Source organism: Camelus bactrianus, chromosome 34, assembly GCF_048773025.1.
Source record: "Camelus bactrianus isolate YW-2024 breed Bactrian camel chromosome 34, ASM4877302v1, whole genome shotgun sequence".
Classification (NCBI taxonomy): Eukaryota; Metazoa; Chordata; class Mammalia; order Artiodactyla; family Camelidae; genus Camelus; species Camelus bactrianus.
Window position 1 is genome coordinate 9999505 of NC_133572.1, and position 15496 is coordinate 10015000.

General features: G+C 40.2%; 1 protein-coding gene and 1 long non-coding RNA gene across 2 annotated transcripts in view; both read left to right on the top strand.

Annotated features, from left to right (window-relative positions):
* Nucleotides 1-2397: 2397 nt before the first annotated feature.
* On the top strand, nt 2398-5031 carry LOC123614453 (uncharacterized). The gene is made up of 3 exons (XR_006721848.2): nt 2398-2519; nt 3700-3813; nt 4351-5031. It is a non-coding gene; the product is annotated as an uncharacterized LOC123614453 (long non-coding RNA).
* A 9023-nt stretch (nt 5032-14054) lies between these two features.
* STRAP (serine/threonine kinase receptor associated protein) overlaps nt 14055-15496 on the top strand; it is an 18447-nt gene continuing 17005 nt past the window's right edge. The window contains exons 1-2 of the mRNA XM_010946480.3: nt 14055-14457; nt 15185-15320. Of these exons, the coding sequence (XP_010944782.1) occupies nt 14346-14457; nt 15185-15320 (248 nt within the window). The 5' untranslated portion in view covers nt 14055-14345. The remainder of the gene's footprint in view (nt 14458-15184; nt 15321-15496) is intronic.

Genomic DNA, 15496 nt, shown 5'->3' on the forward strand with positions numbered 1-15496 from the left:
AAACACACTCATAGACACAAAGAACAGACTAGTGGTTACCAGAGGGGAAGGGGACTGGGAGGCAGGCAAAATGAGTGAAGGGGGTCAAGTACATGGTGATGAATGGTAACCAGACTTTGGTGATGCTCACTGTGTAAATGAACACAGACATCTATTGAATCATAGCATTGCACACCTGAAACTTGTATAATGTTATATACCAATTTTACCTCAATAAAAAAAGAGATAGTAGGAAATTGCTTTTATACATTAGAATATCAAATCATTATACATTATATCATACATTATAATATTAATAATGTATTCTTATGTATAATGTATGATATACATTCATATGCATTATATATTACATATTATATTACAGATTATATGTGTACTACATATAATGTATAATTATACCATTTATAACATAATAATGCATATCATGCATATAATTTCATGTATTACAATATCAAATTAGATCCCATAGCAGTATCTAGGTTAAATGCTGATTGATAGTCAAATCTATACCCTGTCAGTGTATCACTTTTTCCCCCCAGTTTTGAATAGGGAAGAAAGCAAAGCAAACAAAGAAAAAAACCCCAAAATGTCTTCAAAGAATGTTTCACAAAAGTGAGATAGTCAAATTGATGATCTTATTCAGTTTATGTCATTTTTGCTGAGATGGCCAGTTTTTAGAAGTAGACATCAATTTCCTAGAATATGGACTGTGCTCCTCAATTTTATCTGTGCTAGAACAAGAATTTCAAAAGGTTGGAAAAAATCACAGTCAGCATCTAAGTAAACTTAAACCAGAGACCCTCAAAACTAATACTCAATGTCTCACCTTCAAATTTTGATACTGTCTTATCTTTAACTCAGCATCACTAAACTACAAATATAAATACAGAACACAGCAGAATGTAACTTTGAGGATCATCCATCCTCTATCCCGGGCAAAAAATAACAAATAAATCAACATGTGACATTCTTACATCTCCAGGGTCACAAAAATATTACTGTTTCATAAAAGACAAAAGAAAAGAAAGGGATAATACATGCCAGTGTAATTTTGTTATTTCCTTCCAAATACAAACGATACAAACTATCATCTTCTTTTCCCAAGAAAGCACAGCCCAGGTCTAAAGCTCACACAGGTTACCAGAAAGAGCCTCATTCTATGCACTATCGTCCTACCCAGGTTATAAATCTTCTGCTGGCTTTGTGGGTTTACAGACTTGCTGTTCGTAGCTTGACGGTCTTCAGAAAGAATTTAAAATTTGTGATTAATGTTCCCTTTTTGTCTACATGTATGCATGCACTTTAAACATCAATTTCAGGTGAAATAAATAAAATTAAATTCTGTTTAGAAAACAGTAAACCAAGATCTTGTGATGGACTTTAGCCTAATAACTTGTGCATTCTTAAGTCTGGGGAGCTATCAAATTGCCCTCAGTTTTAAATGTTTTTATTATGTGCTTATATTTGGGGAATGATACTATGACCCAGAACTAGGTGGTGAGAGTTGTTTAGATGCTACCCAACACCCGAGGAATAAGTTAAAAAGAGAAAAACACAGCTAACCCACTGGTTATCTTATTTACGTGCATAGTATCTGCACAAGAATGAGTTCTATACTTAGACGAACTGGGTTCTAACCTCATTTCATGTATTTATTGTGAAATGAGACTGATCAATGGTATCTGCCTTTTAAGGTTAGCGGGATTAATGGGAGAGTTCCTGTAAATCCCTTTAGCAGAGCGGCTGATTCACAGACAGGACTTGATGATCATGGGGCATTACTGTCACCGCCAAGCTCAGCTGTCACCTCATCTGTGGAGCCCACCTCCCCAGTCTCCCTGAATGCTTCAGTGAGAACCACCCCTCTGGCTGAACTACGTTGGCATGATTTCACATCTCTCTTACAGCACCTCCAGGAATTACGGTTATTACCATATACTGTGTCGTCTTCCTCGTCAGGTATTAGGCTCCAGATGGCAAGGACCATGCCTTCTTCATCTTCGTATTTTAATCTCAGTCCCCCTTTCCCAAGACCTAATACCAGGTTCATATACACTGGACTTTAAATGACTGCCTATTAAGGTGACAGGCTCCTCGTCACCCTTTGGGTCTCATGTCAAATGTCACCTTTCTGTTGACTGGTTCTAAGGAAGCCTCCCCAGCCCTACCCATCCTCTACCAAAGAAACTCCATTACATCACCCTGTTCCTTTCTTCCACAGTCCTTATCATTTGGGGAAATAATTTAACTAACGTACGCACTCGTTTGTTGTCAGTCTCTCCCGCCAGGACGCGAGCACCGTGACGGCGGAGCCGTCTTTCGCACCGAACCCTCAGCCCCGGCACAGCGCCACTCCAAGCGCGCAGGGAGTACTTCTCCAGCGAATCACCACGCCTCCAAGCGCCCCGCTGTGACAGTGCAGCAGAAGTGACGTGTCCCAGGGCCCCTGGTTTAAAGCACCAGTCAAGCTGGTGACGACTGTGGAATGTTTAAGAAGGTGCTGTTCAGCAACAACCGCGGTAAGGTGGCAGTCCCCGCCTGCCTCCCTTGGCCTTCGCCATCCCCGGCTCCCTGCAGCCCCCGTGCGTTCCGAAACCAGTCCGGGAGTGAGGAAGGCAAGCCTTAAGCGGCTGCTGGGGCCGTGAGGGAAACAGTGAGGCCCCGTCAGACCTGGGTGGCTTCGACGAGGTCTGCTTACGTCGAAGGGCTGCCAAATAACACTCCCCAGGCAAGCACCATCTCCTAGGGCTGATAAGGAAAGGCCTCGGCTCACTGGAAAACAGTAGTCAAAGAACAATTGGAAGCTGTATTTTACACAATATAACATGAGGTATTTAGTAAATGTGAATATATCTTTATTAAAAAAAACCTTGACTCTCTCACAGTCTCCATCCAATCCATCAGCATATTTTGTCTGCTTTTCCTTCTAACACACCGAGACTCTGACTACCTCTTACCACCCTCACTGCTACTGCTCTGGTACAAGTGTCCATCCTCTCTCCTGGGGGTTATTGCAACATCCTCCTAATTTGTGTCGCTGGGTTACCTCAGATCTTCCACTCTTCCATTTGAAACTCTGCAGTTGGTTACTCATTTCACTCTAAGTAATAGCCAAAGTCCTTACAAGGCTCACAAAGACCTCCGTGACCCTTCCCGGGGCCCCTGCCAACAACCTGTTACCTCCCTCACTTCACATCCTGCCAATCTCCATCTCGATCACTCCACTCAAGCCTCGGTGGCCTCTTTGCCCTTCCCTTCCCCTGAGGTGTACTAGATGCAGGCATCCGTGGGGCTTACCCCTTTATTTCCTTCAGGGCTTAGCTAAAATGTGACTTGATGAATGACACGCCCTCTCTCCCACTATTTTTCTCCATATCTCTCATTAATCACCATGCACCATACCACACACACATTATTTGATGACACTTGGCCCTCCATATCTGCAGGTTCTGCAACTGCAGATTCAACCAACCTCAAATCAAAAATATTTGAAAAAGAAAATTCCAGAAAGTTCCGAAAAGCAAACCTTAAATCTGTTGTGCACCAGCAATGATCTGCACAGCATTTACATTGTATTTACAACAATTTATATAGCATTGACATTGTACTAGGTATCATAAGGAATCTAAAGATGATTTAAATGTGTGGGGAAATGTGTGTAGGTTATAGGCAAATAAATACCACATTATTTCATGTCAGGGACTTAAGCATGTGCAGATTTTGGTGTCTGCTGTGGGTCCCGGAACCAATGTCCCGCTGATACCGAGCGACCACTGTGCTTATTATCTACGCTCCATCTGCACCTGCTAAAATGTAAGTGCCGTGAAAGCTGGATGTTTCTATGTTCTGTTCACCCTTAATCTTTAAGACGTCACTAGGAACACAGTAGCACCAAATAGGTATTTCTGATACATTTCTCTCTACATTTTTCCTGATTCCTTCATGAGACTTCAAGTAAAGGCTGTGTCTTATTTATCTATGTCAGTGTTCCACATATTTCTTTGAATGAATTAATATAAAACACTTTTGAAAGAAATTTAGAGTTCCATTTATTCTGAAAATCATTTATACCTATACCAAATAGCAATTGATAAGCATAGATGGTATTAATTTTAGGTTTGTTTGTTTTAATTAAATAGGAAAATAATTGAAAGCCACCACTATTCATTTTGAATATTGACTTCTGATCTTCTTATTTTAAAATTCAAATTATGCTCTGAAATGTCCTGAAGGACTGAAGCAGATATTTTCAATTCCATGGACACTGGACCCATATTTCTTAGGTTGACGCAAAACTTAGGCTCCCTGTTCTCTGATTTTCATTCTCATTTTTTCCATTTCTATATGCAGAGGACAAAGAGAAACATCCGTCCTCCCAGAATGGCATGGCCTGCAGAGGTGACGAGGGCTGCGCACTAGGAGGATTAAGCACACAAAGAAGATAATTTACTTGCAGAGGCCCCCCACAGAAAATGGTGGAATAGTAAGAATGGCATTCTGAGTTTCTGTTATCCTAAGAAAGATCAATTTGAACAGCTCCAGTTCATGCCTCACAGTTCATTTGTAAACCACCAGGGGTCACATAAATTAAGAAAAAAAAATTTAACCTTAAATGTAAGGCAAAGAAAACAAACTGTTAATAATTTACAAAAGTGGTTTGCTTTTACATACAGGCTGACATCTAGTTGAAGACCAAAATACACTGTATTTTTGTTACTATCTTTAAAATCATCCCTGATAGTAATAGAGCTCTAAATAATAACATTTCATTAGGGAAAATGATGAAAAATGCAGAGATACTGGACTGACTTCTGTAAATGCAAACCCTTATAGTTGGTTTTAAGAGCCACTTACAGGATGGCTTCCCTGGGTGGGGAAATTATGGGCAATTTTAATTTTTTTTCTTTGAGCTTTTAGAGTCTTTCAAAAGTTTTATAAGGAATCTGTATTTTTAATCAGAAAAAAAATGTGAAAATTATAATGCGCTTATATATTTTTTCTAATATACATAATGTTCAACTCAAATTTAGACATTAGCAACGCACCTCATGTGTTCGAAAGCAAAAGGCCCAGTTGATCCGGCAGAAAAACAGCTCCAAGGCTACTGAATTTGACTCATTCCCTGAGTGCTATTTATTGTAAATTGAAAATTCAATGCCAGGCAGATAAGTCATCATGTAAGGGAAGTGAATCAGAGAGCGGAACCATTTTTGACAAGCAATTGGACTGTGGAAAGAAAGGGCTAGAGAAAGAGTGTAACTGGAGAGGATTTGAGATTTCTTTGATGCCTGTAACACCCTCTATGCATACAACAGGGAGAAATGGGTAAGACTTAAATGTTTTAAGTCTTGTCTAGGGATCTGTTATCCTCTAAAATCTTGGAAATACTCATTAATGTCCCTGAATATATTATTTCAGACATGATTTAAAATCATTCTGACAAAGATGGGTGCCTTCAGGACATTCCCCCACAGGAATATCCTGTCTCCTTCCACTCTCAGACTCTGGGACGTTGCTTCAATTTGATCCAATTCTGGGGTCTCCAGCAACGCAGAGATGGTACACGTGGAAGGAGGGCGACCGGCTGTTGTTAGCCTTGAATAACACCAGCTAGACTAAGTAATTTCTCCGCGTATCATCTGCAAGCCTGAAGGTGTGAATCAAGAATAAAAGCAAAAGGAATTCAAGGGTGAAGGGAACTTCTGCCACCTTTTAAGTAGTGAGATGGGGCTAATTGGAATAGAATTAGGATGATAACAAAGAATGTGAAGTGTTTATAAGGAAATTGATTCAAATTTTAGAGAATTAAAAAAGTTTTCTTAGTGTGTATTGAAATATCTTTCAAATATAAACAATATGTTATGATTTGTCAGTTTAAAAATAAAAATATTCATGTAAACCACACACAATCCCTTCAGTCTCCAACACATTATAAATGGGTCAATACATGGGAAGAGACTGCCATCTAGTGCCTAAAGGAAAAATACATATTTGTGTAGGATTGGGGTAAAATCTGATTTAAGCAAATGCTAACATTCCTAAATATATCATTTTATTAATCAGACACTTCTTGCTTAACTCAGGAATCAAACAGTTTCAGCTATTTAGGTATATAAGATGTTTTAAAACATATAAATGATTTTGCCAATAAATTTTATTATTTTGTTCTGTTTAAAAGTGTAATATGTGCCTTTAAAGAAAATTTCTAACCTACAGAAAAGTATAGAAAAGAAAATAAAATCTAGAGCCCTTCTGCCTAGAGGCAGCTACAGTTAACATTTTAATGAATTTCTTTAAATTCTTTCTATGCATTCACAAATTTCATATAACTGACATCTCAGAAAGTGATGCTTGAAGGGTGCCTTAAAACTTTACAGTTATACATGTCTTTAACCATATGGTTAAAACTTGCTGTTGTCTGAGTGAGGTTCCTTTCCTGGAGGGAATAAACTATGCACTGGCATGGATAAATGAGAGAGTATCTTATGTTAGGCAAGTGGCTCAATACTGCTGGAAAATGAAGTCGGAAGTTCAGCAAGTGTTAGGGAGAAGAATTAACAGGAGTTGGAGATGTACATGGAAACCAGACCAAGTAGAACCATGGATGTGCCAGTTGCATACATTGTCTGCTGATATGGGTAACTATTGAGGCATTTTGGGTAATGAACTGATACTAGATTTACGTGCCACAAAATAATAATAGAATAATTTGATATACTATGGAGAACAGGCTGCAACAATTGGTTCTCCAAGCTGCCTGCACTTTATAACCACCTAGGGAGCTTTACAAATGTTGCTCCCCAACTCTGGTCCAAACCAATTAAATCAAGATCCTTGGGAATGAGATATCTTAAATAGTTTCCCAGATGGTATTATTATACAGCTTGGGGTAAAAATCACTAACGAGACATGAAACTAGAGACAGAAGTACCACTAAGAAGGGGGTTGCATTAGGTCCTGTGAAACATGACAGTGCCTGAACCAGGTGAGTGACAGGAAGCGCGTGGAGAAGTTGTGTAAGTAGTAGCATTAACACAAGCTGAGAATTAGACACAGAGTATGAAAAACAAAAGGACCAAAGATTATTCTCCAATGGTGTCTCAGTAAATGTGGTGTTGGCAGGAAATACAGCCGACTGGGCACGTGCGTGGGAACTGGAAAGTGTGTTAACAAGAAGCTACAAATTTCCTTTAGCTTCCTCACCGACGACACAAACACACCTAGATATATTTTCTGTTGCCCTGTTATAAATCCTTGGTCCAGATCATCTCTCTCATCTCCACCCCGCCCTCTAATCCTCCCCTTGGTGATGTGGGGACTGGGACTTCACATGACAGCTGTGCTGCATCAGGATGTCCACGCCAGGCTCTTCCAGCAGGAGGGCGAGAGAGCAAACCACAACCCTGCAGAGGAAGGGGGATTTGCTCTTTCCTGTGCGCCTTTTGGTGGCTCCCTGTCTGCTAGGGGTTCTGCTGAAAATCACTTGGGCCACGCATTTTCACGGCTGCAGCAGCCATGCCTTTCCGTAGCAGCCGCTGAATCTAGTTTGCAAATTTTTCAACACTTGCAGAACACCCAGCCTCATCACCGCCACCATCCCCCAGCCCACCCACCACAGACACCAACTAGCTGGTGTCTCCTCCTCAGACGTCTGGGTTTCAACACCCCAGGGCCCCTTGTCTAAGTTTCTAAGTTTTTCTCTTTGTTCCCTTTGCTCCTTCAGGCCTGGGGGTGGTAGGTACTTCCTGAGGTTGCTGTTTCCACAATTCTTTACAGTTCTCTTTCTACTCACTTAGTAGTTAGCACCTTTATATCTGTATGACTATTCCTCGTATTAAGTTCTCCCTACTCAAGTAACATGTGTGGTTTCTATCTCCTGATTTGACCCTAGAGGGCCATTTGGGATGTAACAGAGTGCCCTCAGCCCTAATTTGGCCTGACTCTTTTTCTAAGGGCTGCCACGAAGTAAACACTGAGCTGAATGGCTGTTTAAGCAGCATTTTTCTAGAAGAGTTAAATAAGCATTTCCAATCAGTTCAAAGTAGAAGAACCTAGAAGTTGTGACTTCATCTAACTTTTTCTCTTGTACCACACAGGGAGAGGGGAAGGTGGGGAGCCTCAGTGATTAGGCCTGTAGACGGGCATCCTCTGTCTCAGAACTTTATCTCCCCAAACAATAACCTTCTTCCTGCAGACCCTGCTCAAGCCTCTACCATTGAGAGTCTCCACCCATTTTCTCAGGGAAATCCAACCTCTCCCCACTTGAGAAAGGACAGTATTATGCGTAGTTAAACTACACAGGCTGAGTTCACAAGGTGATGGCGTCTTCCCTGGCCCAAGCTTTCCCAGGGCAGTCTGCCAGGGGCCCTGCGGCTCTGGTTCTGGGGGGTGAAGATGGTGGGTGCTCTGATTCCAGACTGGGCTCTTCGTCAGTGAGCACTGCTGCCATTTTCCACCTGATTTATGTAAGGACAAGGGCAACTCACTTCCACGAGTATTAATTTTCTTCCCAAGACAACACAGTCTGCCATTACAGGAAGAAGCATAATCTTCATATTGATGTGACTTTGACTTTGCTCTTTGGGGAAAAAATAATGGGACTGTAGATCAACAATAGGGGGAAAGCTGGAAAATTCACAAAAATTAGACAGCATACTCCGAAGGATCAAAAAAGAAACCTAAAGTTAAAAAAATAAATAATCCTTGAAACAAAAATGAAAACACAACATACCAAAGCTTACAGAGCACATCAAAAGCAGTTCTAAGAGGGAAGTTTATAGTGCTAAACCCTATGTTAGGAAAAAAGAAAGATCTCAAATCAACAACCTAACTTTATACCTTAAGGAACTAAGAAAAGAGAACAGGTTAAGTCCAAAGTTAGCAGAAGGAAAGAAATAAGAAAGATCAGAGCAAAAATAAATGAAATAAATACCAGAAAAATAATGAAAAGATCAAAGAAACTAAAAGCTGTTTTTTAAAAATATAAACAAAATTGACAAAACTTGCATAGACTAATAAAAAAGAGAATAAACAAAAACAAATAAACAAAATCAGAAATGAAAGAGGAGACATTGTAACTGATACTACAGAAATAAAAAGGATCATAAAAGACTACTCTAAACATTGATATGACAATAAGTTGGATACCCCAGAAGAAATGGATAAATTCCCAAAACATACAACCTACCAAGATTGAATCAAGGTGAAACAGAAAATCTGAATATACCAATAACAAGTAAGGAGTTGAATCAGTAATCAAAAACCTTCCAACAAAAAGCCCAGTTACAGATAGCTTCACTGGTGAAATATACCAAACATTTAAAGCAGCATTAACACTAATCCCTCTCAAACTCTTCCGAAGAACTGAACAGGAGGGAACACTTCCAAAGTCATTTTACACAGCCAGCATTACTCTGACACCAAGGCCAGAGAAGAAGGCTACAAGAACAGAAAACTGCAGACCAATACCCCTGATGAATGTGTAAGCCAAAATTCTCAACAAAATATTAGCAAGCCAAATTTGGCAGTTCATTAAAAGGATCGTACACCATGGTCAAGTTGAAGTTATCCCTGGGATGCACGGATGGTTCAACATATGCAAATTAATAACTGTGAGATGCCACATTAATAGAATGAAGAATAAAAAGCATATGGTTATCTTAGTAGAGGCAGAAAAAGCATTTAACAAAATACAAAATCATACCATTATAAAAATGCTCAACAACTGGGTATAAAAGGAATGTACTTCAACATAATAAAGGCCTTCTATGACAAACACACAGCGAACATCATACTCAGAGATAAAAAGTTGAAAACTTTTCCTCTAAGATCAGGAACAAAACAAGGGTGCCCAACTTCACTACTCTTATTTGAACATAGTACTAGAAGTCTTAGGCAGAGCAATCAGGCAAGAGGACGAGACATTCAAAACAGAAAGGAAGAGGTAAATTTGTCTTTGTAGACAATATGATCCCATACGTAGACAATCCTGAAGACTCCATCAAAAAACTAATAGAACTAATCAGTGAATTCAATAAAGTTGCAGGATACAAAAACAACACGGGGGGGGGGGGTTATAGATCAGTGGCAGAGTGCATGCTTAATATGCACAAGGTCCTGTGTTCAATCCCCAGTACCTCCATTAAAATAAATAAACAAACAAACAAACTTAATTATCTCTCCTTCCCCTCCCCCAAAAACATAAAAAAACTAAATGGATAAAACAACAACACAGAAACCAGTGGCATTTCTATACAACAGCAGGGAAATATCTAGAAAAGACATAAAGAAAAAAATCCCATTTGCAATTGCATCAAGAACAATAAAATACTTTGGAATAAATTTAACCAAGGAGATGAAAGATCTATACACTAATAACTATAAAACTTTGAAAAAAGAAATGAAAGAAGACACAAACCACTAGGAAGATATTCCATGTTCACAGATTGAAAGAATATTGCTACAATGTCCATATTACCCAAAGCCATCTATAGATTCTATGTAATCTCTATCAAAATTCTAATGGTGTTTTTCACATAAACAGAAAAAACAATCCTAAAATCTGCATGTAATCACAAAAGACCTCAAATTGTGAAAAAAATCCTGAGAAAGAAGAACAAAGCTGGAGGCATCATACTTCCTGATTTCAAACTACTACCAGTAGTAATCAAACCAGTATGGTACTAGCATAAAAATAGACCCACAGACCAATGGAACAGAATCCAGGGTCCAGAAATAAACCTTCACATACGCAGTCAACTGAGATTAGTCAATGGAGGAAGGGACAGTCTCTTCAACAAGTGACATTAGGAAAACTGAATAACCACATGCAGAAGAATAAAATTAGACCCCTATCTTATACCACGCACAAAAATTGAGCAGAGATGGTTTAAACATGTAAACAGAAGAACTAAAGCCATAAAACTTTTAGACAAAAACAGGGACAAAACTCCTTGACTACAGTCTTGGCAATGAATTTTTTGGCTTTAGCACCAAAAGCACAAGCAACAAAAGAAAAAATTAGTAAGTGGAAGCACATCAAACTAAAAGCTTCTGCACAGTAAAAGAAATAAAATGAATGGGAGAAAATATTTGCAAACCATATATCTGATAAGATGTTAATACTAAAATATATGAAGGAGTCATACACCTCAACAGCAAAAAAATCAATCTAATTTAAAAATGTACTGAGGAGTGGGGAGGGTATAGCTCAAGTGGTGAGTGCATGCTTAGCATGCACGAGGTCCTGGGTTTGAACCCCAGTACCTCCTTTAGAAATAAATATAAATAAGTAAACCTAATTACCCCCTCCAAAAAAATAAATACAAATGTACAGAGAACCGAACAGACATTTTTCCCACAAAGACATATAACGACCAACAGGTATATGAAAAGCTGCTTAACATCACTAATCACCAGGTAAATGCAAATCAAAACCACTTCACATCTGTTATAATGGCTCGTATCAAAAGAGTAAAGAAAACAAGATTCAGTGAAGGTGTGGAGAAAGGGGAACCCATACACCCTGTTGGTGGGAATGTAAATTGGTGCAGACACTATGGAAAACAATATGGAGGTTCTTATCATATGATTCAGCAATCACACTTTCATATATATATACATGTATCTCCAAAGGAAATGAAATCAATATTTCAAAGAGATATCTTAGTAAAAGATCCATTCATTAAACTCTCCTCAATTCCTGCATTTCAGAGTGCCAGCTTTTTCCTGCCAGGAAACATACTGTGTCAGATTTATTCTCAAGTACTTTTTATCTCTTGATGCCATTTTACATGGCATATTTTAAAATAACATTTTCTATTTGTTGCTAGTGCAAGCAAATGCTATTGCTTTCACTGTACTTTTAAAAAAATCAGCAAGCTTGCTAAATTCTTACTCATTCTCAGGGGTAGGAGTATAACTCAGTGGTAGAGCATGTGCTTAGCATTCACAAGGTCCTGGGCTCAATCCCCAGTACTTCTATAAAAAAAAAAAAGACTTGTATTAATTCCAATAATTCATACTAGATCTTTTTTAAAGATCTAAATATAAAATATATAGATTTTGCTTTATATATAATCTCCAAAAATAATCTTTAAATAATAGATTTGTAACCTTCTTTGCAACATTTATGCCTTTTGGGGTTATGTAAACATCTAGTTCAATGCTGTATGGGAGTGATAGTGGTAATCATTCCTGTCCTGCACTTGACCTAATAGGGAATGTTTTAACTGTTTCATCCTTGGGTGTGACTTTTTTTTTCAGACATTCTATCAAGTTAAGCAGGTCCCTTCTGTTTCTAGTATCTAACAGTTTTTATCATGAACGAATGAATACTAAATTCTGTCTAAAACTTTTTACACAATGCAATGAAATATTGGTATCATTGTCTTTTTTAGTATTTTAATGTGGTTAATTAATTGTATTAATCTGTCTTCTAATACTGAACTGATCTGAAGACTAAACAACTGATCATGATACTTAATACTCTTAGAACTCAGAATCCAAATGAGTAGGAAGTAAATATTCTTAAGAGACAAAGTAGTTTTCAGTTCAATACTTACCTATACACAACTAGTAATAAATTGACATATACTAATATTTTACTGACTGGTTGTTCTAACCTGAGTTGTGTGTTTTATTTATTTATCTCCATCAGTAAGTTATTTAATAAACATTAGTCAGGCATTCACTAAATGCCACTCAGTCTTCTGGTACTGGAGTACAAAGACGATAAAGCCATAACCATTGCCATTTGGAGGCTTGTAATTTAAGTGTGAATAAAGTGTGTGTGTGTGTGTGTTGGACCATAGGGTTAGGTTGGCAGAAAGAGAGAACAGATAATGGAAAATATATACTGTAAGTGCTGTACTATAAAGGAATAAACATGAACAAAATGCTAAGGAAATAGAATGGGGAAGCACATCAAGTCTCCATTCAAGTAATTAAACTTGAACCTTCAATGAAGATACATGCTAATCACAAAATGATAATGGAGAAGGAAACATTCACAGACATTTGTCTTGATTAAATATGTATGTGCCAAGACATTATGGCCTTGGGGATATAGTAGTGATATGGCCACAAAAATCTCTGCTGTTTTTGGTTGACATTCTAAACAACATCAAAGGAAAGAAAGAACTTGCCCAGAGAAAGGACCTTTCCTGCTCAGGACAGCTTTTGTATGAGCAATCCAGCAACAGTTCTGATTGTTACACAACGCAGCGACATCCAAAGTGGGCAGCCTGCAGGAAGATAACACCAGTGTTTCTATTTAGTTTTTAGACCCTTCTAGTATTTCTATTTTTTCTCAATGCATTAACATGTACGTAGTTTACAAATTATTATCCGTATATTGGGAGTGTGGAGTCAAGTTTAACTGACGAGGGTATTTCATTAAAAAATTTCGGAACCACGGCTTTAGAGTGCTCCAAGGTCCTCAAAAGAAAAAGTAATTTGAATTTAACTATATTTAAAGTCACATAACACTCATGTCTAAAACACCAGCAAGGCTGGAATGTTTGCATAGCATTACGGATGGCTGGGAAAAGTTCTTTTCTAAAGGGCCTTACTTGTAGATAATCCCAGAGGGAGCTGCCTATGTAGCTAGCTGTTAATAAAGACTGAAAAAAGTTCTTAGACAGTGTTTGCCGGTTTGGGCCGCCGCAGGGAACAACTCTGGTGTTCCGCCTAGATGTTCAGACACCGAGCAGAGTCCATCCGGCTGGATTGCTCGGTGTGTAATTCGCAGGGACCACCGGTCCAGGGTCTGGGAGGAGCAGGACCCGCTTTCGCACCCCGCGACCTAGGCCCGGGAGGAGGAAGGCCGCGCGGGACAGCCAGGGCTCGGAACCACGACTTCGGTCCACAGCCTAGAGCGCCGCCAGACGCCCAGCGTAGCTGGCGTGGGGCCAGCATCACGTGACCAACGTGTTCTGACCTCGCGCCTGCGCGCTGTCGTCTTTCGCGCTCCGATAAGCCTCTTCTATCCCGGGAACCCGCCTTCCCGCCAGATCGTCACTTCCGGCGGACGCTCAGCGTCATTGGTGTCGTCACTTCCTGCGGGTACCGGTGTGGACGGTGCGGGTCGTGGCCGCCGGTTCTCCGACTCTCCCCCTCCCCTAACTCTCCTCCCTCCCTCCCTTTCCCTCTCTCGGCGGCGGTCGGTCGCTCGTCGCAGATTCCCTGACCTATCCCTGACCCCTCTCTGATCGCGGGGCCACCAGATTGGCCCTTTTCTTTTTCCCGGCCCAACCCCAGTGTCAGGGCGGGGGCCTTGAAGAGCTGGAGGCGCTGCCGCGGAGGAGGGAAAAGACCAGACGACCCCCGGCTGGCTCGCTGCCGCCATGGCAATGAGGCAGACGCCGCTCACCTGCTCGGGCCACACGCGGCCCGTGGTGGATTTGGCCTTCAGTGGCATCACGCCGTATGGTTATTTCCTAATCAGCGCTTGCAAAGGTAAGCAAGGCCGCTGATGCGGCCCCTGACGCCTGGGACTGGGCGGAAGGCGAGTGGAGTCGGCGCTCCCCATTGTCGGATTGTGGGGTTCGCGGCCTTGGAGGTTAGGGCCCAGAGTGGGCTGATGAGGAGAGGAGCAGTGTTTAGGATTCCGCAGCTGACGCCGAGAGGTTTTTCTGACGCCTCTGAAACGAGGCAAAGTATTGCCTCTAACCAGGGCCTCTCATTTTATCTTTATTGCTATTTCTGGAGGAGCTGGACTGTACACTTGTCTAGACGCCCCGGCCAGCGAACACCGTAAATATCTTCCCAGGATTTGCAGAATGCAGAAATTAGGCCAGGCTAAGTAACACCTTATTTCATTTTGCACAGATTTGTCACTCCTATTATCTCATTGAATATTCCTTTGTAGCAGTGGTCTCATTTTTAAAGTGGAAACTGGGAGTTAGGTTAAGAAGTTTGTCCAAAATAAGGCTCAAATCTAGATCGTTTTGACGCAGATCAGTATTCTTCTCACCGAATTACAGATACTTCCCAGAGAGAATGTCCTGCTCAGTTCTTCACTTAATTTACTTCTGGACGTTCCTTAGTGACCCCAGTGAGTGAGAATAGTTAGACAACAAAAGTAGTTTTCCACTTTGTTTTTCGACATGATCGTTTATGTTTGAGTCTTAGATATTAAATAATCTGAACGTCTAAATTACATGTCTTTTAAAATATTTTTTAGATGGTAAACCTATGCTACGCCAGGGAGATACAGGAGACTGGATTGGAACATTTTTGGGTCATAAGGGTGCTGTTTGGGGTGCAACATTGAATAAGGATGCCACCAAAGCAGCTACAGCAGCTGCAGATTTCACAGCGTAAGTGTCGCCAGAAATGGCCACCTTTGCAGTTCTCTGGGGATTGTGTTCTGAAATGATCAAAACTTCAACAAAGGTTACTTATAAAATTCTAACACCGTATAGAATGCATGGTGTTTGATTTCACCAAGATCCCACCGTGGTCCTATCTGCTTCCTTCTCTTCAATGGTTCTCA